Raw genomic sequence first — 21,741 nt, 5'->3', positions numbered from 1 at the left:
AGGGTGGGATTGAAAGGGGATGGGAGAAGGGACTACAGCAGGGATACAAAGTGAATAAACTAATAAAAATAAAAATTTAAAAAAATGGTGGGAAAATCAATAAATAAATCTTAAAAAAAAGAAAATACCTTACTTTTAAATAGCCAGATGTGTTTTTTCCTTAGTAAGCAATGTATTTACTCACTTTGTGGCCTGATCACAGCCCCTCCCTCCTCTCCTCCCAGTTCGACCCCCCTACACCGCCTCCCCCATTCCTCCTCCCCTTCTCTCCAGAGAGGGGCACCCCCCCATGGGTACCTACCCACTCTGGCACGAGTCACAGCAAGACTAAGCGAATCCTCTTCCACTAAGGAGATCTAGGAAAAGGGATTCAAAGGCAGGCAACAGAGTCAGAGACAGCCCCTACTCCAGTTGTTAGGGGACCCACATGATGAAAAAGCTCTACATAAGTGTAGGAGTCCTAGGTCCAGCCCATGCGTGCTGTTTGGTTGGTGCTTCAGTCTCTGGGATCCCTGTAAGCTTAGATTTTTTTTCAAACACCTGCTTTACTTAGGATTCTTAAACACTTTAACATCCCTTCCAACCCACGGACGAGAGGTAGGGGAGAAAGAAGGCCATTAGGCAAAGGGGGTTGTAGACCTTTTTAGACATAGAGTTCCTTGGGGGCAGTTCCACTCTTTGTTGTCCAGATACCGGCAGGCCAGTCAAATAGCAAATGCCAAACAGCAACACCAATCAACAGCAGCAGCAAGATTCAGCAGACGCAGCAAGACTCAGCCCGAGTAAATGAAGACCAGCAAAGTGATGTAAAGCGTTCTCTCCCTGCCTGTGGGCTTCTATTAATCCCTTCTCAGAGTCCACACAGGGCTGTTTTCTTCAGAGCAAAAACCACGCCCCTTGCATGAAACAGCTTTCAGCGTAACATCACACTCCTACTCACGCGTCTGTTTCTGACTGACCAAGATCATGAACCATCTCATGAGTTTGTTTTTTTTTTAATTTTTTATTTAACTTTTATTAATTACACTTTATTCACTTTGTATTCCCCCATAAGCCCCTCCCTCCTCCCCTCCTGATTCCACCCTCCTTCCCCCTTCTTCACCCATGCCCCTCCCCAAGTCCACTGATAGGGGAGGTCCTCCTCTCCTTCCTTCTGATCTTAGTCTATCAGTTGTCATCAGAAGTGGCTGCATTGTCATCTTCTATGGCCTGGTAAGGCTGCTCCCCCCTCAGGGGGAGGCGATCAATGAGCAGGCCAATCAGATTATGTCAGAGGCAGTCCCTATTCCCTTTACTATGTAACCCACTTGGACACTGAACTACCATGGGCTACATCTGTGCAGGGGTTCTAGGTTATCTCCATGAATAGTCCTTGGTTGGAGTATGAGTCTCTGGGAAGTTCCCTGTGTTCAAATTTCCTTGTTCTGTTGCTCTCCTTGTGGAGTTCCTGTCCTCTCCAGCTCTTACTATTTCCCACTTCTTACCTAAGATTCCATTCACTCTGCCCAACAGTTGGCCATCAGGCTCAGCATCTGCTTTGATAGTCTGCAGGGCAGAGGCTTTCAGAGGCCCTCTGTGGCAGGTTCCTAGGTTGTTTCCTGTTTTCTTCTTCTGATGTCCATCCTCTTTGCCTTTCAGGATGGGGATTGAGCATTTTAGTCAGGGTCCTCTCTCTTGCTTAGTTTCTTTAGATGTACAGATTTTAGTGGGTTTATCCTATGTTGTATGTCTATATGAGTGAGTATATACCGTTGTGTGTCTTTTTGCTTCTGGGACAACTCACTCAGGATGATCCTTTCCAGGTCGCACCATTTACCTGCAAATTTTATGATTTCCTTATTTTTCGTTGCTGAGTAATACTCCATTGTATAGATGTACCACAATTTCTGCATCCATTCTTCAGGTGAGGGGCATCTGGGCTGTTTCCAGCTTCTGGCTATTACAAATAAAGCTGCTACAAACATGGTTGAGCAAATGTCCTTATTGTGTACTTGAGCCTCTTTTGGATATATGCCTAGGAGTGGCATGGCTGGATCTTGAGGAAGTGCTATTCCTAGTTGTCTGAGAAAGCGCCAGATCGATTTCCAGAGTGGTTGTACCAGTTTACATTCCCACCAGCAGTGGAGAAGGGTTCCCCTTTCTCCACAACCTCTCCAGCATGTGTTGTCCCTTGAGTTTTGATCTTGGCCATTCTGATGGGTGTAAGGTAAAATCTCAGTGTTGTTTTGATTTGCATTTCCCTAATGGCTACTGACGTTGAGCATTTAAGTGCTTCTCTGCCATTCGATATTCCTCTACAGAGAATTCTCTGTTTAGCTCTGTTCCCCATTTTTTAATTGGATTACTTGGTTTGCTGCTTTTCAGCTTCTTTAGTTCTTTATATATACTGGATATTAGCCCTCTGTCAGATAAAGGGTTGGTGAAGATTCTTTCTCAATCTGTAGGCAGTCGCTTCATTTTGATGACGGTGTCCTTTGCTTTACAGAAGCTTTTCTGTTTCATGAGGTCCCATTTATTGATTGTTGCTCTTAGAGCCTGTGCTGTTCGTGTTATATTCAGAAAGATTTCTCCTGTACCAATGAGTTCTAGGGTATTTCCCACTTTTTTTTTTTTTCTAGCCGATTTAATGTGTCTGGTTTTATGTTGAGGTCTTTGATCCATTTGGACTTCAGTTTTGTGCAGGGTCATAAGTATGGATTTATATGTATGGATCTATTTTCATTTTTCTGCATGTAGACATCCAGTTGGACCAGCACTATTTGTTGAAGATGCTATCTTTTTTCCATTGTATGGTTTTGGCATCTTTGTCAAAGATCAGGTGTCATAAGTTCTTTTTTAACTGAAGATGAACTAAAAACATTTCCATGTCCCCACATTTGGGACCAGAACAAAAAAAGCACATAAAAGAAAACAAAACTTTCACCACCCGGCCCTCATGGGCCAAGATTAGTTTATTCTGTTGCCCTTCTTGTGGTATCCTTGCCCCCTCCAGCTCCCTTAATCCTTACTCACACTCTTCTGCAAAACTTACTGAGCTTGATCTGTTGTTTGGCTATGGGCCTCTGCCCATTTCTATCAGCTGCTGGATAAAGCCTCTTAGAAGACAGTTATGCTAGCTAGGCTCCTGTCTGGAAGCATAGCAGAGTATCATTAATAGTGTCAGGGGTTGGCTCTCTCCCATGGGGTCTCAAGTTGGGCTAGTAATTGGTTGGCTGTTCTCTCAATCTCTACTCTGTCTTTATCTCTGCCTACTAGAAGTTTAGGGATATAGCCAGATCTTACAGAGGCATTTTCTCAATTAAGGTTATTTTTCCTTCATATAACTCTAGTTTGTTAACATAAGGATAGCCAGGACATCTTCTGTGATGCTGAATTTCCCCTCTAGCCCTTGTATTGAATGCATTTGGTTTTGGGCTGTGGGTAATTGTTTCTAGTCATTGTGTGAAATCATCTGTCACCCACCTCAGTGTCTTGAACTCAGAGTTAAGAGTTGTGATCTTTTCAAAGAGTCATGTTGCCTTGCTTCCATGTTTCTTGTGTTTCTGTGTTGTGATTTGAGCATCTGTTGTTTTGAACAGGTCTTCAAGTTTTATTTGGGAATCTTCTCAGTGTGCAGATTACTCTCGATGGTTCCATCCCCAGTACTATCCACAGAGGACAAAACACATTGCTTTGAGATACTTCTCTGCTGACACACATGGCACTTTGCTGCCAGGGCCCTGTGGCTCCGCTCACCTCCCTTAGGTGCGCTGACTTGTCTGTTCTCTGAATTTTGTAGATATTGTCACTAACTTTATGGGTTTTTTTTTTTTTTGTTTTGTTTTGTTTTTTTTAGGCTCTTCCTCTTTTGTTCTCTGTGGAATAGAAACTTTTCCTACCTCCACACTTTTACTTTATTGAGTCACATGGTAACATCATGCAGTCCATCATGATGACTTAAAAATCTTATTTTATCTTTTCATTTGGCTTTGGACAATTTGACACATTTGACGGTATTTGCATTTTGTTTCTTGTAAACAACATGTAATAATAGATCAAGGAAATTGGCATATGTAATCATCCTGAGCCATTATTTTTCTTTTGTTCTGAGAAAAATCAAATAAGTCCTACTTTTTAATTTGTGTTATAGAACATTGTAAGTTATCTTATTAAATAACTTACAATGTTATTGTAAGTTAATCTTATTAAATGTTTATTTTTATATTAATTACAGTTTATTCACTTTGTATCCCGCTGTAGCCCCCTCCCTCATGTCCTCCCAATCCCACCGTCCCTCCCTCATCTCCTCCTATGCCCCTCTTCAAGTCCACTGATAGGGTAGGTCCTCCTCCCCTTCCATCTGACCCTAGCTTATCAACTCTCATCAGGATTAGTTGCATTGTCTTCCTCTGTGGCCTGGCAAGGCTGCTTCCCCTTAGGGGGGAGGTGATCAAAGAGCCATCCACTGAGTTCATGTCAGAGACAGTCCCTGTTCCCCTTACTAGGAAACCCAGTTGAATGCTAAGCTGCCATGGGCTACATCTGTGCAGGGGTTCTAGGTTATATCCATGAATGGTCCTTGGTTGTACTTTTCATCTCAGAAAAGACCCCTGTGCCCAGATATTTTGGTTCTGTAGCTCTCCTTGTGGCACTCCTGTCTTCTCCAGGTCTCACTACCTCACCCTTCTTTCATATGATTCCCTAGATTCTGCCCAAGGATTGGTTATGAGTCTCAGCATCTGCTTTGATACACTGCTATGTAGAGTCTTTCAGAGGCCCTCTGTGGTAGGCTCCTGTCCTGTTACTTGTTTTCTCTTACTTCCAACATCCATCCCATTTGTCTTTCTAAGTAAGGGTTGATCATCTTACCACGGGACCTCCTTCTTGTTTAGCTTCTTTAGATGTACAGATTTTAGTATGTTTATCCTATCTTATAGGTCTAGTATCCACTTGTAAGTGAGTATATACCATGTGTGTCTTTCTGCTTCTGGGATACCTCACTCAGTTAGAGCCTGTGCTGTTGGTATTCTGTTCAGGAAGTTGTCTCCTGTGCCAATGAGTAAGACTCTTCTCCAATGTTTCTTCTAACCGATTTAGTGTGTCTGGTTTTATGTTGAGGTCTTTGATCCACTTGGACTTTAGTCTTGTTCAGAGTGATAAATATGGATCTATTTGCATTTTCTACATGTAGACATTCAGTTTGTTGAAGATACTGTCTTTTTTCCATTGTATGGTTTTGGCTTCTTTGTCCAGTATACATAGGCGTGTGGGTTTGTGCTGGAGAGGTTGTGGAGAAAGGGGAACCCTCCTCCTCTGCTGGTGGGAATGTAAACTTGTACAACCACTTTGGAAATCAATGAGGTACTTTCTCAATTAGGAAAAGTGTTTCGTCAGTGTTTAGATTCAGCTAAACCACTCCTAGGCATATATCGAAAATATGTTCAAGTACAAAAACAAGGACATTTGCTCAACCATGTTCCTAGCAGCTTTATTCATAATAGCCAGAATCTGGAAACGACCCATATGCCCCTCATTTGAGGAATGGATACAGAAATTGTGGTACATTTATATAATGGATTACTACTCAGCAGTTAAAAACAAGGAAATCATGAAATTTGCAGCCAAATGGGATCTAGAAAGGTATCCTAGAAGCAGAAAGACACACACGGAATATACATACTCACTTATTAGTGGATATTAGACATATAATGTAGGATAAACATACTAAAATATGTACACCTAAAGAAGCTAAGCAAGAAAGAGGACCCTTGGTAAGATGATCAATCCTCACTAAGAAAGAAAAAGGGGATGGGTATTGGAAGAAGGAGAAAACAGGAAACAGGACAGGAGCCTACCACAGAGAGCCTTTGAAAGACTCTACCCAGCAGTGTATGAAAGCAGATGCTGAGACTCATAACCAAATTTTGGGCAAAGTGTAGGGAATCTTATGAAAGAAGGGGGAGATAGAAAGACCTGGAGAGGACAGAAGCTTCACAAGAAGAGCTACAGAACCAAAATGTCTGGGCACAGGGGTCTTTTCTGAGATGAATAGTACAACCAAGGACCATTCATGGATATAACCTAGAACCCCTGCACAGATGTAGCCCATGGCAGCTTAGCATTCAACTGGGTTTCCTAGTAAGGGGAACAGGGACTGTCTCTGACATGAACTCAGTGGATGGCTCTTTGATCACCTCCCCTCTAAGGGGAAGCAGCCTTGCCAGGCCACAGAGGAGGACAATGCAACTAATCCTGATGAGAGTTGGTAAGCTAGGGTCAGATGGAAGGGGAGGAGGACCTACCCTATCAGTGGACTTGAAGAGGGGCATAGGAGGAGATGAGGGAGGGACGGTGGGATTGGGAGGACATGAGGGAGGGGGCTACAGTGGGATACAAAGTGAATAAACTTTAATTTATATAAAAATAAAAATTAAATAAAAGAATCAATAAATGGGACCTCCTGAAACTGAAAAGCTTCTATAAAGCAAAGGACACTGTCATCAGAACAAAATGACAGTCTACAGACTGAGAAAAGATCTTCACCAACCCTATATCTGACAGAGGGCTGATAATCAGAATTTATAAAGAACTAAAGAAGTTAAAAAGCAACAAATCAAGTTATCCAATTAAAATATGGGGTACAGAGCTAAACAGAGAATTCTCTGTAGAGGAATATAGAATGGCAGAGAAACACTTAAAGAAATGTTCAACGTCCTTAGTCATCAGTGAAATGCAAATTAAAAGGACCCTGAGATTTCACCTTACAGCCTTCAGGATGGCTAAGATCAAAAACTCAAGTAAGTTATCTTCTTATTGATGTCACATCGATGTTCCCATTGAGTGTTTTCCCTGCCTTCTGAGGCTCTAACAACTATTATTGAAATGTATATGCTTACATTATCAGTTTTTAGCCTGTACTTACAGGTGTGAACGTACAGGATTGTCTAGTTATGCTTGAATTGAGTGAGTTTTATAGTGTAAGTGAACTCAATAGATATGTTTGGTGCTTGTATTTATAGTTGGAGACACGTCTCTAGCAAATCGCATATTTGGAGAATATCCAGAATGTCAGAAACCTCTGTTGCAGAACACAGGGCAGGGGCAGGAGTGTCTTTGGAGAGACAGGACCAGGACACAGAGCAACAGCTAAAAGCATCAGGGAAAGAATGAGTGTGCTAGATCTGGGGGAAGGTCATGACTTCAGTCAAGAAGGAAGTGCGGTCAGCAGTAGCAGCCTAGGCTCCAGAGAGCGGCAAACTTCAGAGTGTTCCAATTGACTGTACAGAAACAAGGAAATGAGTGTATAAGGAGTCTCAGGTATGGTCGGGAGAGATGCATGATACAATAATTAAACAACCAAGTCCAAATAGAAATGTTTATTAATTATTCTTCCTAATTTTGAGTTCCTGATCGTCTTTGGCTATAGCATTTAAGCATGATTGTTACATCTGACATTGGGCGTCTTACAAATAAATGTAAATAGAGTCACAAGTTTTCTATTTTTTATGTTTCTTGGTGACACAGCTTTGTTTATTTTTGTTAAAGTTGTTTTGTTTTGAGACAAGTTGTTACTATGTATTCCTACCTGGCCTGGAACTTGCTATGTGTAGGAGGCTAGCGGTTAATTTGTAACTATTCCACTGCTCCTGTATGACCCCCATGCCACTATCATACCCAAGTTTATCTTCTGCTATTTAATGTTTGCAAAGGAACAAGGTCCTCCTGGAAACAGATGTTCTGCAAAGCAATGGGAAGATGTCTGGGTAGAAATGGGGAGCTAGACTTTTGCTTTGCCAATGACCTACTTTGTTAACTTGGAAAAAAATAACTTGACCTCTTTGAACCTTATTTTCTTTTAATCTGCAAAGATCAAAGCGACCTTATCTAGCTCCAGTGGTTGTTGATTGAGTTTATCAGTGAATTCAAGTGTAGCTTGGTTGATGATTTTCTTGTCCAGCTGTTTAAATAAATGTTAAGCGTAGACTCTAAATATTACTTTTGTTATTAGTGAAGTGTTTTCACATACTCAAGAGAGAAAAGGAACACAAATAGCATCAAATATGCTCTGATGATACAAACATTAGATTGTCTGATGTAACAGTAACAAAGGTGTGTATAATAATACCATGTTTCAGTGAGTCTAAAAGACTATTCATCTTAAACCTCTCCCTTTTGCAGAGATGTCAGAATTATCAACTCACCTTAGATTTGATGACTATAGTAGGAAAGTTGCGAGGTCAGCTCTTCATCAGTGAAGTACTGAATAATTTGCATCCTGGTTGGTCTGGGTAGATCAACCAGGCCCATGCTAGGGCTGCCTGTGGACAAGCCAGCACTGTACGATCTGCTGTAACTGACTGAGTGTGTCTCTTAGTGAATCTGTGTTGGGATTTGAGAGTTCTGCCCCAAATGGCATTTCAGCGAACACATGCCTTCTCTTATCCTCTCAGATAGCCATTCTTTCTTGTATCACAAAGGGCTGTGCACAGATATCTAATACTTAGAGCATAAAGCTTAACACATTTTGTTGTAAAAATTTTCTTTCCTTTTGGCTGATTTAAAGCTACTAAGGCTTCCACGTTCCCTAAACTTCTTAATATATATATATATATATATATATATATATATATACACATATATAATGTATATATACACACATATATGTATATATAAATGTATATATACATATATACACATATATATGTATATGCATATATATAGACATATGTATATAATATTATACTGCCTAGAATGAAGCAAACATTTGGTTAGAAACTAGTAATGCTCTTTTTGGATTACAGAATGCTGTTTTTAGAGTAGTCATGTTTTACTCATAATGAAGAAAATGATTTAATGTGAATTTTTTAAGATTTAGCTTAAGTATATTATACATATATATGAAAATGTCTCAGTGAAATCTGTTATTTATATGTAATTAATATGTGCTAATTAAAACAGAAAAAATAGCTGTCAAGTTGCAAGATTATTTCATAAGCATTAAAAAAATAGCTCATGATTTAGGGGCACAGCTTATTAGCATAAGAAAAGATTTTACTATATTACATGTCCATCATCAAATCTTTAGAGAAGAGACATCAAGGGAGAATCTTAGGCACTTAGCCCCAACACTGAAATTGGCTCTGACTTTGGTTAGTTTCTGCATCTCTCTATGGCATAATTTCCCAATTAAAAAAATTATAATTAATTAGGGAAACTGACAATGTTACTGTAAGAATGAAGTCATACACAGTTTGTGAAATTCCCGACTCTTGACACGTAGTGCTAGGAGGAAGTAAAGGTTGTCTGTGATTCGTTCTTATCTGAGCATGCGTCAGTAGTTGTCAAGGAATTAAGGACTATTGCAGGTATAATACTGATTTCCTGTTTTGCATATCTTCCAAGAGTAATATTTTTAAAGGTAATGTTATAATCTGGGAAGCAGCTTCCTTATTACTCTTGGCTATCAGCTCTATATAAGTCCTTCCTTTCTTAAGGATTCTCATTCTTTCCTCTTTGGGAACTCTCTACTTGCTAAAACTGCATTTCCCTCCTTTTTCAGTGGATTGGTTGGTCCTTTTCCCAATGGACAATTTAGCATTTGAGGTGCAAGAAGATGGAACACAGAGAGCTTCATCTATGGGAAAGATCAGTTCCCTCTCCAATGTGGTAAGATTTGCATGCTGGGGTTCTGTGCCCTGACTTGTGCAGAGCTCAGGAAAGGGTCCCTCTGCGACCAGAGCTCTCAGTGACAGCCTCTTCTCATTGCTGCTCTGTCTTTTCTCAGAGAGTCTTAGCTACTGCTTTAAGAATCTTAAATTCTAGCTCTTCAATGGCCAAATCGTTGCTCACAGTAACTGCCTCACACAGGCAAGATTTTAATACATTCTGATCAGTTAACTTCAAGCAAATCAAAGGAGAAGTTTTTTTTTTTTTTTTTTTTTTAAGATTCTTTTTGTTTGGTGGGCTGTTCATTGGTGTTTACATTGTTGCTTTTCTCTAAAGATCTGAGCAGGCAGTATAAAAACCTGTTCTATTTTCTATGTATAGGGAGCTTGACAAACTCCAGGTTGCATCCACTAGTCATGATATGCACATAGTGTGTAGGAATAGCACTTTAACATTGGTAGAATAACAAATATTATTTGGGAAGTTTTTGTTTAAATGATGTTGCATGTGTGTATTATGTAAGACATAAATGTCTTATACTAGATAAGTATAACAATATATTTTTTAGTGTGGATGTGGTTTTAAAAAGGCCAAAAAGCACTAAATGTTTTATGTTCTGATCATTTCCTGATTCCACATCAATAGATAAGACATACTCTTTCCAGAAAGAAGGCAATGTTTTCATTTTGTCACAAGTGGAGAATAATGGCTTCAAACTTCTTCCTAGGCCAAGAAGAGGCAGTGGTCACTGGTGAGCATCTTCCTGCTGTGCTTGCTGGCCTGCTTCCTTACCACAGCGCTTGGAGTACTTACTCTCTCCTTGGTTTACGTTAACTCCAAGCCTCACTTTGAGCTGGAAGTGTCTCCTCTGCACACGGCGGCTCCCCCAGTACAAAAGTCTGTTGACCCAAAATTTCAATTTCTTAATCATTTGCCCAAATCCAAGGTATGAATAACGATTATTTAAAAACTGTTTTCTACGTGATGATTTTAAAACTACATTTACACCTCCCGTTTTTTAACTGTTCGCCCATGGGAAGGACCAGTGAGGAGATGGGGAATAGAGGGGTTGGGGATTGGGTTGTTGTTGGTGTCAGGCAGAAAATTTCAGTAGTTCATTCTATGCTCTAGTTAGAGAAGAGAAATGCCAGGTTGTAAATGGAAATCTTTCTGCTTTTTTGTCAAGATAAGATTTTATGTGGTGTGGTGTGGTGGTAGTGGTGGTGGTGGTTGTGTGTGTGTGTGTGTGTGTGTGTGTGTGTGTGTGTGTGTGTGAGATAGGATTAGGCTGATGGCATGGCATATACCACTGTTAGAATTCCTAGACTCTCACAGGAGTGCCGTTCCTTCTGTCATGCCCTAAAATTCACTCCACCTCCCTTTTCCACTTTGCCTCCTCTGTGGAACATGGTGGGCTCACACCCTTTATGTATGGAAGCATAGACGATGGCCTCAATGCTGATGATTGCTTGCTTATGGTTTTTTAGGTGTTTGAGTTCCCTGGTGGTGTAATCCAGTGGGCAAGGTACAGGGACAACATCAAAGACTATCTCAGTGAAGAAGAGGAGGCTTTTGGCACCAGCTTGAACAGCCTAAGGTCACAGATGACTCTGGGGACACTGAGAATAAAAAGCAAGGGTCTCCGGGCTCCTCACTGGCACTTCAATGCCAACGAACACGGCTTCCTCGTGCAGGTAGGAGCAGGGTGCCCTCTGTCCTCTCTGAAGCGTCTACACCATCTATATTCTCTGAGTGTTGCTTTAGTTGTCAAAAAGTCCCCCATTTGCATGCTGGACAAGCGCTCAGGCTTTGAGTTGGGCTAGCTATGTTAGAGAACTTGCCATCACTTTGAACATTTTTCTTCAGTATGAAGTCATTCTGGAAAAAGTTGTTGTTAAAATAAAATCAGAGTTGAATTTTTCTATAAATTTTGAGACCTCTCTAAGATTTTCTTTAATATTTTAAGTGAATAATTTTATACGACTATTATTCAAGTACGTGTTCTTATTTAATACTGTTTTCATATTTATAATTTTTTTTAACTCAGCAAAGAATGAAAGTATTGAGTGACTGGCTGAATAAGCAATATACACTAATATCCCAAAATAAATGTTCGCTGTAAACATGATACAAATTTTAATTTCAATATATGATACTATATTACACAATAAATTTTGCTAAAGCTTAAAAATAATGAAATAAAATCACTCTTTAGCCCCCTGGGCCAAGGCTGAATTAGAAGTCTGATATAAAGCTCGAAGAAGTGGCAGCAGCAGCTGGAATAGCAGACGAGGATGCTGAGGCTCCGCATGGTTTCAAGATCAGGCCATTGAATGAGCTTGTGTACTTTAGACCTTCCAGAAGGTCTCAGTTCAAGTGAAACAGATAACATCGAGGTGAAATGGCTGTAGATACTATAGTTTTAGATTATTCTCTTCCAAAAGGCACCATCAGGCACCCCTTGTCTTCCTGACGTGAGGAAGCAATAACGACTAGACCTTTTAGAACTTCCCTGGTTTTGTCTGATCCTATTATCGGTTTAGCCAATGAACAGCCAGTTTCACCTTGTACTTTTCTGTGGCTAACACCCCCTTTGTCCATTACTTCAGCTTTGCTAGAGGGGGGATGTCTGTTGCTGTGATAGAACACCTTGACTGGAGTAATACAAACACCCAGGATTTAATGAGATTCGTTACATTACTTAATAGCATCCTCACACATCAGCTCATTTTCGTTTCATATTAGAAGACTTCAAGTATGACGTAGTATGGACAAAAAAAATATAGACCTTGGAGCTTGCTTGTCTGTGTCTAAATCTCACTTTTTGTCATTGGCTAGCTAAAGTAACTTCAGGAAAATGTATATTCTCAACCAAGCTCAGTTTTCTCCCTACATAAGGATAGTCACAGTACTACTTTTCATGTTTAATATAAGAGATAATTAAATTTAACCAAGTGAAGTGCTTAGGTAGCTACCTGACATAATAAAAGTATTGAGTGCATGCTATCGTATTTTCTTTATTATTAAAATTATCTATAGGTATTTTCTTATTTGGATTATACATGTATCGGTGCATACTGCCCCCCCCCATACACAAAGTGCACATACAAATGTATGTGCTCGTGTAACGACCTGTGAGCAGCCCAGATCCTGCACATATTGCTTCAGTTCCCTAGAACATGTTCTAGACATGTTTAAACAGTTCTAAAACGTGGAATCTTAGTGGGAGTCATATTGCCCTCAAGGAGAAAAAAATGGTGGGAGTGTGCGCGCGCGCGCACACACACACACACACACACACACACACACACAGAGTATGTAATAACTATTGTATTAAAATTTTATAAGGTAATGGAAAGAAAAGTGTTCAAAAACTAAGTTTACAAAAGGATGATAAAGATAGATAGAAAACCATTGCCCTAAGTGAAACTACGGCTCTTATGTCTTAGGGGACGGCGTGGATCGGGGTGGTTGATGATGGCGGTGAGGTCGCTATCACTTACAATGTCACAGCTGGCCAGGTGATCTTCTTTCCTAAAAATACGCTCCATTGGATAAAGAATGTGGGCCATGAAGACTGCTTCTTCTTGCTCTTCTTTTCTACCCACGATGAGCTACAGACTCTGGATGTCGATGATGTGTTTTTTTCTACACCTGAAGACATTGCTTCCAGGTCACTTAAGGTAGGTAATGTTTGGAAGAATCATCATGACAAGAAGTACTACACAGCCACATCAAAACTATGAATATCAGTGTTTCTAAAATCTAACAATTGTCATAGGCCCACCTGTTGACTGGCAGAGATATTGACAATTGAATAACACAAAAATATATCTTCTATTCCTACTAATGATCAAAGTTTAAGTTGTGTATCTTTTGGTTTTCATTTATGAATATCCTCCATATGAAATTATAACGTGTTGGAAGTAATACTACGATATAATCAATGGAATATTATGGCCCCAAAGACTCAAAAGATCACTCATTTTTTCTGTGGGGAAAAAGTCTGCTGCATATGATGGAATCACATTTTCTTAATTTTCAGCAGAGGATTCTGCTTCCTGAATTACTGACACTTTAATACAAATCTTTAAAATTGTTAATTATAAATGAGATACCAAGGTGTTTCAATGCATGTATATATACACAATATGACATTAATCAGGCTAAATGTATCTTTTTCCTCGAGCATGTATCCTTTCTAGTGGAAGCTCTTTTCTCCTAACCTTTGAAAGCACATCGTGTATTATTACTCCATAGTATGCTATTACAGCAATATGATTACACAGTATCACTTTTGCTTCTGGAAATTAGTTCTACAGCCACCATCTGATCTCTCCAGACACTTATTTACATCACCGCAGGAGAACAGTGGATAGTGTTGGTTGTAGAATATCAGGCGTGGACGCTCCCAATGCTAATACGGGAGAACTGGTCTGTAGCGAGCAGCTGGAGAAGGTTCAGCAGAGGCATTGGAATCTGCATAGCAAACTTGTGAGACTACCTTTCAGTGGAGTCCACTATTCTACTGCCCTAGAGAGAGGTGAAAGAAATGGTTTTTAGGGAGAATATTGATGAACATGGGGAACAATGAATACTTTGTATTGTTAATTTATATCAGCCACCTAAAACCAACCATTTGAAACCAGAATGCATTGAAAGCTTTCATAACTATTACCAATCATTCTCTTGGGCCAACGAAAACCCATTGTTGCTAATGCCCCTGTACTCTCTGCCACTTACTTTTCTGTCACTGAAATTTGTTGAGTGTTTCATAGCCATACAGGTAATTTCTGATTGTGTTTCAGCCTGAAGGTGGAATCAATTTCATTAGAAAATTCCAGAAGCAAACTGAGGACCAGGGGGTCAACCTTCCTCCCAACTTGGCAGAACTGGTTATGAATGCTAGTTACGTACAGTCTCCTGACAGCCTTGTGTGGAGATACTTTTTTGACCTTAAAGGTGTGGTATATTTCATAAAGGTTTTTGGTCAAGTTTTCTTTATATGTGGTTATGTATTTTTTGCTTAGAATGTATTTTTTATGGTGGGCCATTGGCAAGAGAAATTTGAGAACAAAACAAAAATACCGTAATTTTCAGTAGAGTGGGTTAGGTGGGGGAAAGTCCTTTATTCAAAAGTGGATGTGACAAAGGAATGGGTTTGTGGTAGAGCTGGGAAAGGCTGCAAGAACAGAAGCTGATGGCAGAGGACGTTCCCAACCATGTAGGGTTTAGAAGTCATATCAAGTAGTTTGTTTTCTATCATAGAGGGATAAAAGCGAGGCTGAAGATTTTAAATAAGAACGACGCCGTGAAATTTCCTTTGTGAAGTAAATACCTAGCTTGCTTACTTGTAGGGAATGATTAAAATAGGCCATATGTGCCATGGACCAGCCTAGTCGGGCTCCCGTCGTCCGCGGGAAAACAAGGCTTTGGACAGAAAGACATGGTTTCGGCGAAGAATTGACAGACAGAGACACCTTGATGGTTTTGACTCTGCTGCAACTTTACTGAAATCAAGCTAGTATTTTTATACAAAAGGCACCTTAAAATTGGCATACTTCCCAGAACATTCAGACTTTTACCAAGAATACAAAGTTTACATTTTAACTCAAAATGCAGTCAAACATAAAGCAGTACCCACAAGTAATCTTGGCCTAAAAACTTTTTGATCAGAGCAAACAAAAGAAAGAAACCTCAAATATAGTTTTATTATTGCTAACCAATGAAGAGGAAAGTCAGGAGCTAAGTCAGATGCCTGCCAAAGTCCCTCTCTATATCAAAATCTAACTACACCTTTGTTAACCATCCTCCCATATGTCCTGCTTAAGATTTATGATCTTCCCCAGGAACAAGGTACTGAAGGGAGGGGAAACTCCCACCAGCTGCACCTCTCATGCTATTATTTCTTAAAAAGGAGCCTATTATTTTTTCACTATTCTTAATGCCTATTAATACTAAATCTAATTCATTACTTTTCTTAAGCTTATTATTTTTATTAAAGCCTTTAACAATCTACTAATGATAAATTTCTTTATAAAATTAGTTGTGCTGTTTCAGGAGTCACAGAGAAAGATCAAAGAATTCATTAATCCAGCCCCAGAGCCACACTGAAAAAGCGTAGAAATCTCAGAATACGTCTCTTTTCCAAGTGGGATGAGTCTGCCAGGGACCTTCCAGGGAGCGAATTTCCGAAGAAAGCATATCTTCCATCCTGTAGCTTATGCTACTATGGCGACACTGGCGTAGGTGTAGCACATATGGGAGAAGGGGATGATAGAGATGCGAGAGTTGAATGGCTTCAAGGGTGACAGATTTTTGTTTGGGGTAACTACCAAGTTTTCTACCAAGTTCCCTAAATTGAATGAAGAACACTAGAATTCTCTGTGTTAGAAATTTCAAGAGCGTTTGGGAGGTTGAAGACAATCTAACTGTGCCTGCCGAGGGCCCATATGGCCTGGGGTCAGTAGTTCACACTATGTAAGTTTCCTGTAAGAGCTTTGTGTTTACTGGGTGTCCACTGACGCTCGGTTTTGAAGTCTTTGTTACAAATTTTTTTTTACTTTATCTGATTCAGGATCAAAAGAATATAAATTTCCAGGGGGAGTCATCCAACGAGCACAGTACTGGAAGAATGGAAATGAACTAAGCAACAATGAAAAAATTTTCAATGAATTTCTACATCAGGTAGCTGAGGAAAAAACTTTTTTTGTTATCATTAAACAACATTATAAGTTTTATCTTTTATGTTAATATGTTTCCTTTTTCTTTTTTGAAATAAAAGTATAATTACATTGTTTTCTCCTTTTCCTCTCCTCCCTCCAGTCCTTCCCATGCATACTTACCTTGCTCTCTCTCAAATTCATATCCTCTGTTTTTAAATTATATTTGTGTTATCAGATTCCTTGTGTTCACATTCCTTCCTGCCACTTCTTTACTGTGTGACTCTAGGAAACTGACTTAGATGTTTTACTCATCACCTATGAAGTAGGGAGAATGATGCAACCTTGAAAGATTGTTGTGAGGAGTAAGAAATGTAATACCTAAAAAGATACCTAAAAATGGCAGATATTTTCAGAGATGCATAAATATTAGGTATTTTATGATATTGTGAATTGTTGAGTTGCTGAGCAGGATGTTGTTGGCTAAATAACTGTCTTTTCTCCTTTTCTTTTGACAGCATCAAAATGTTCTCGCTTTGAATACACTCAGGATTTATAATAATGGATTAAGGCAGCCACATTTTCATCTCAATGCAAATGAAATGGGATATGTAGTGAGCGGATGTGGAAAGGTAATTCCTCAATAAACATTTTTTTTAAAACTTCCTTTGATGCAGAAAGGAGCAAATGGGAGATGTTCCTGCTGACTCAGTCGTCAGGGACAAAAAGAATCTGTCCTATGGCTGCGTGGACAGATGCTGCTTCTGCAGAGGATGCCCTGCAGGTCTCCTTAGATGCTTTTAACGCTTGAGGAGAGAGAAGGATTCGAGAGGGTCTGTGTTTCTGAAGTGGGTAAGAGTACTTACGAAGTGGCGAAGACTCACCTCTTGTGACAGAGGCCTAAGAACAAGCTTAGGTTGGCAGTTTTGCACCCTCAGCCAATGCAAAGTCTCTGCTGTGGGGAAATAGAAATAACCTTTTGTCTTTCGGGAGAAGGCGGATGAGAGAACTCGGGAAGACTCGGAGCATCAGCATGAGGGTCATATACCCCACTTACATGGTGGACATTTGGCCAGCTGCATGCTGGCCATATACCCTGGCTTATCTGAGATACTCCTCAGTATACTTCTTGTGTGGCTGAAAATATTGACAACTCCTTCTATCCTCAGAGAGCATTTGTCTTGGATGGTCACTTACGTTAGCAAACTGTTACATACCAAACTATGTACTGTGTTACTACAGTGACCTGACACTAGTTCCCATAGGTTTCCATGAGTTCCAGAAACAGGCAAGGCTTTGTTGGAATGTGTCTATAAAAGGTGAAAGGACACAATGGGTTGGCAAGAATGATAGGGGACAAAAAGAGAGGGGGAAGTAAAACAATAAAAACAAATTATATTTGAAAATACCACAATAACTTTGTAGATCAATTTTAATAAAAACTCTGTATTCCTCTCAACCTCGGAGGAAAGAACAAAAGCCATATGAAATTCACTCATACAGAAAGTCTTCCATAAAGAAATGAAAGAATTAGAAAATTTTAAAAGGGTGTTACTGATCTCCATGAATTGTGTTTCAATTGTCTGTTTTTTTGTGTGCTAGAGTGCTTTTGTGTGTACATATAGTCTTAAAGTGTTCTTAATAAGAACACTCCTCAGATGCTATGATGAAAGATGGCATAAATGAAGACATGCAGATGGGAAAACACTGAATGTAAATCCTCTCTGATATATATGGTGCATAATTTGTGACCTTAATTAGAACACTATGGCTGATATCTTTTAGTTGTGATGTGGTGTGTGTTAAATTGACTAACACACTTTGAGGGATATTTATTTAATCGTTGTATTTTCTGACTTCTCTGGGCTACATTATATCTTTATTAAAAAGTGTTTATGTAGCCACAAGCTATGTTATGTGTCTGTTCTTTGTAGTTAAAACTTAATCATGATTGAGATTGTGGCTGTGTGTTCTAAAGCATCATTTCTCCTCAGGTGGGCATCACTGATACTCAGAGAACAATAGAGTTTAACGTTCACATTGGAGATGTGGTGTTTTTTCCTATTGGGACCCAGCATTACATCAAGAACACATGTGACGAGGATTTGCTCTTTGTTCTTGCCTTCAGCACTGGAGATCAAGTAAGAACAAGATAGTCATCAGTAATCTGCTAGGCCATATATCTGGATGAAGAAGGCCTTAATAAGAATGTGTTCAATGAAGGGGCAGATGAGTAAGCTAGTTAAAAATGATGTACGGAGAGAAAGAGAATAAAGCAGTTTTCTATTAACTTGCTTCTGAATTCTCTGAGCCTTGATCCACCAGACTAGTATATAGAGGTCCATGAAATCATTGCAATTACAGTGATATTAGGAAATGCGATCAACATTTGTTGGTGAATTGTTTCCTAATATCAGTCCTCAGGAATGGATAGGCACGCTCACGTGAAGCAGAGATTATCATTCGGCTGGGAGAAGCTGGTGTTACCATAGAGTGCCAGGAACATTTATTTACCTGGCTGTAAGGCTCATCTCATCATACAGCTCTCAGTACAGAACCATGAGAAGTCTTTTCACTAGTTCTGGTTCACAGGGAGAGTGTGTATGTCTTAGCAGGACTGATTCCTTCTAAGGAAGGCTTGAGGTATCTTAGCTCATTTTTCCATCATGCTTTTCTTCTTAAAACTGAAAGGTGAGTTCCCCACAGCCAGGGAAGACTGGCTGGCGTTCAGTCACCTTGTGCAGGAGGCATGAGTGAAGTTAGGTAGCCACATCCCAAACCATATTGCCAGTGCTTGGCAGTACCCAGGCCTCTGCAGTATTCTGAGCAGTGTGGTGACACAGTTCTTGTTTTACATCATCAGGTACAAACTCTTGACATGGACGATTATCTCCAGGCCACCTCAGACCATATTTTGGCCCAGCTTTTCTTCAGAAAGCAAAGCGAGTTTAAGAAGATTCCCAAATTTACAGAAGACCAGGCCATCAACCAGCCGTAAATTACTAAAGAGTGCATGTCTAGTGTTCATTGTCAGTGGTTGATAAAGAAAGGGCCCTGGCTGAGAAACTGGGGCTTGTTACAAAACCACAAGGGCAAATGAGCCCTAGGCTTACCAATGTGGGCATCTGAGCATGGAAAGTCTTGTCAATGGAACAGTCCAGGTTCAGGTGTCTGGGTCATTTTAATGCATACATTATATATACATATATACATATATATATATATATCTTGTTACTTTAAATGTATTGTGTAAGCATTTGTTTTGATAGATATAGGCAAAATTTAACTACTCAAGTATTATTCATTATTCATCACTGTGGGAGTCAGAAGAGAGACTGGTTTATATATGCACATTTTGAGGCACTGTAATTCATTCAACCTGTCTGAGGAGTTTAGCGCCATGCCTTAAACTGGAGATCCTCAGTCCTTTTTAGCAGAAGAGAGTTTTGATAATGTCAGCATTTTCAGAAATTTAGCTATACTAGTAATTGTATACTTACTTTATATTACCATGGAAGCTATTTAATGACAAAACAATTACGAACTAAGTACCATCTTTGAATGTATTTATATTTTGTTGGTAACCTCACCATCTGTTTCCATTTGAGAAAATTTTCCCAATGGTTGAGAATTGTCTGTTAGTCTGATGCTGGTGTTGGCTGTGTATAAAGAGTCGCGGACACCTTATCATCTCTCTGAAGCTGGTTGGGGCTGGTGCCCTCTTCAGTTATTGAAATAAAAAGAATCAGTTTACAGATATGAACTGTATTTTATCTGTACTTTAATTTTGTTCATAATGTATTTCACAGGCATTTGACACACTGGTAGCATGCTAGTCACCACCCTACTGAGCTACCCATATAAAATTCTTAAGGAGACCGAACTGGTTTTAGTCATTACCCTAACACCTAAGGCAATTTAAAAAAAGGCTCAGACTGTTTATTTTGTTTTTCTGAGCTACAAAGAATGTGGTCTTTCTCTCTCTCTTTGTCTCTTTGTCTTTCTTCCTGTCTGCTTCTCTCTTCATTTGAATAGACATTTCTGTTGATTACTAGGGCAGGAGAATATAGTGAGAACTTTTGAACAGGGGTAGGTGGCCACCTAAACAAAGAGCTTTGGGACTATAATGACAGCATGCCTCTGCTCTCGGCTATTTGCTAGTTCATTCATCGATAAAAGCTAAGCATTATGGATGTTAGTGAGACAACGTTAATTAAATTATCTCTGCCTCAAGGAGTACATAATCTATTGAGATAAGCATAAAAGCAGACAATACAAGACATGCCAACCTTGATACGGCAGCTGTTCGCCGTGAGAGGTGATAAACGTGCACACACAAACCATATAGACATGCACATTTATGCATAAGTGAAACATTGAACCCAGCTCTGGGGAGCCAAAGGGTGTCAAGGATGGAGGTGCCAAGATTTCCTGGAGTAGATTTGAGTGAAGATGAACAGTTAACCACAACATTAAGAGGAAAGCTCTTCTGTATTGCAGGTTGAAGGAGTCATGGAAGTACGAGAAAGCAGTTCACCTCAAGTGATGAGAGATGGGTAAGAACAGGGAGGGTCTAGACATGAAGATGCCAGTATTCTTTTAGAGCTTCATTACTATGCTTTTCCTTACTGCCTTTTCCTACCTGAGATCAGAGCTTGGCAGCAATGAGAGGTTTAATGGTGTTTGCAGCGGGATGTAAAGTTGAAAGGATTCAGCACGAAGGAAATGGCACATGGAAGAGGATGTCCAAATAGATGTATTGATTTAGTCGTCAGTAATGACCGACTTACCTCTGGGGCTGTTTCTCTCCGATCAAAATCTCGAAACTGTTACAGTGGCTCTTTTTACTGACAAAGTCTGAGGGTCATAAAGGCAGAAAACAATTTGTGTATGTAGGTTTTATCTGCACATTTTACCCTCTAATTAAAAAAAGCATACACTTACTATAAGTTTGTTTATAATCCTTTTTTTTTTTTTTGTACTAGGAAAGACTATATCAGATTATTATGTGGTCATTAAATAAAAGTTTTTGTTTATCATTTTGTCTTTTTAATTTTGAATATAATCTATTATTAGAGTGTTATGTGTTTGAAGTATTACTGTCTTCTCTTTAGGTATCTTTGAAATAAGTTTTATTATCTCCTAAGGAATGTATGTCATAGTTTTGAAACTTTGTAGGTTTCCTGACAACAATATATTTGACATTTTTCTTAGGAATCCACTCAGTTATCAATCTTTAAAAGAAAAAAAAATCCTAAAATACAAATTAGCTAATGAAAAATTCCATTGGCATATGTCTTAGTTAGGGCTTTCTTTTTTTTTTTTTTTTCTTGTGAAGAAACACCATGACCACAGCAACTCCTAAAGAAAATGGGCCTTGCTTACAGTTCAGAAGTTTAGGCCATTATGGTCATGGTAGGAAGCACAGCAGCGT

General features: G+C 39.4%; 1 protein-coding gene across 1 annotated transcript; it reads left to right on the top strand.

Moving 5' to 3' along the window:
• The first annotated feature begins 9,533 nt into the window (after positions 1–9,533).
• LOC129688114 (uncharacterized) lies at positions 9,534–20,007 on the top strand. Its single transcript, XM_055622853.1, has 9 exons — positions 9,534–9,645; positions 10,373–10,591; positions 11,133–11,339; positions 13,095–13,328; positions 14,454–14,607; positions 16,223–16,332; positions 16,826–16,939; positions 18,302–18,448; positions 19,171–20,007. The coding sequence occupies exons 1-9, from the start codon at positions 9,562–9,564 to the stop codon at positions 19,303–19,305; spliced, it is 1,404 nt and encodes a 467-aa protein (XP_055478828.1). The 5' UTR covers positions 9,534–9,561; the 3' UTR covers positions 19,306–20,007.
• The last annotated feature ends 1,734 nt before the right edge of the window (positions 20,008–21,741 follow it).

Source organism: Psammomys obesus, unplaced genomic scaffold (assembly GCF_907164565.1).
Source record: "Psammomys obesus unplaced genomic scaffold, mPsaObe1.curated_primary_1811, whole genome shotgun sequence".
Classification (NCBI taxonomy): domain Eukaryota; kingdom Metazoa; phylum Chordata; class Mammalia; order Rodentia; family Muridae; genus Psammomys; species Psammomys obesus.
The sequence above is the reverse complement of the archived record's forward strand: the minus strand, read 5'-3'. Positions and strand labels throughout refer to the sequence as shown.

What these genes read in the sequence shown, in the direction of transcription:
- LOC129688114 (XM_055622853.1), top strand. Translation starts at nt 9,562, where the DNA reads ATGGACAATTTAGCATTTGAGGTGCAAGAAGATGGAACACAGAGAGCT. An exon ending in ATACTTTTTTGACCTTAAAG is followed by an intron (nt 14,608 to 16,222) that starts GTGTGGTATATT and finishes TATCTGATTCAG; the next exon opens with GATCAAAAGAATATAAATTT. An exon ending in TAGTGAGCGGATGTGGAAAG is followed by an intron (nt 16,940 to 18,301) that starts GTAATTCCTCAA and finishes ATTTCTCCTCAG; the next exon opens with GTGGGCATCACTGATACTCA.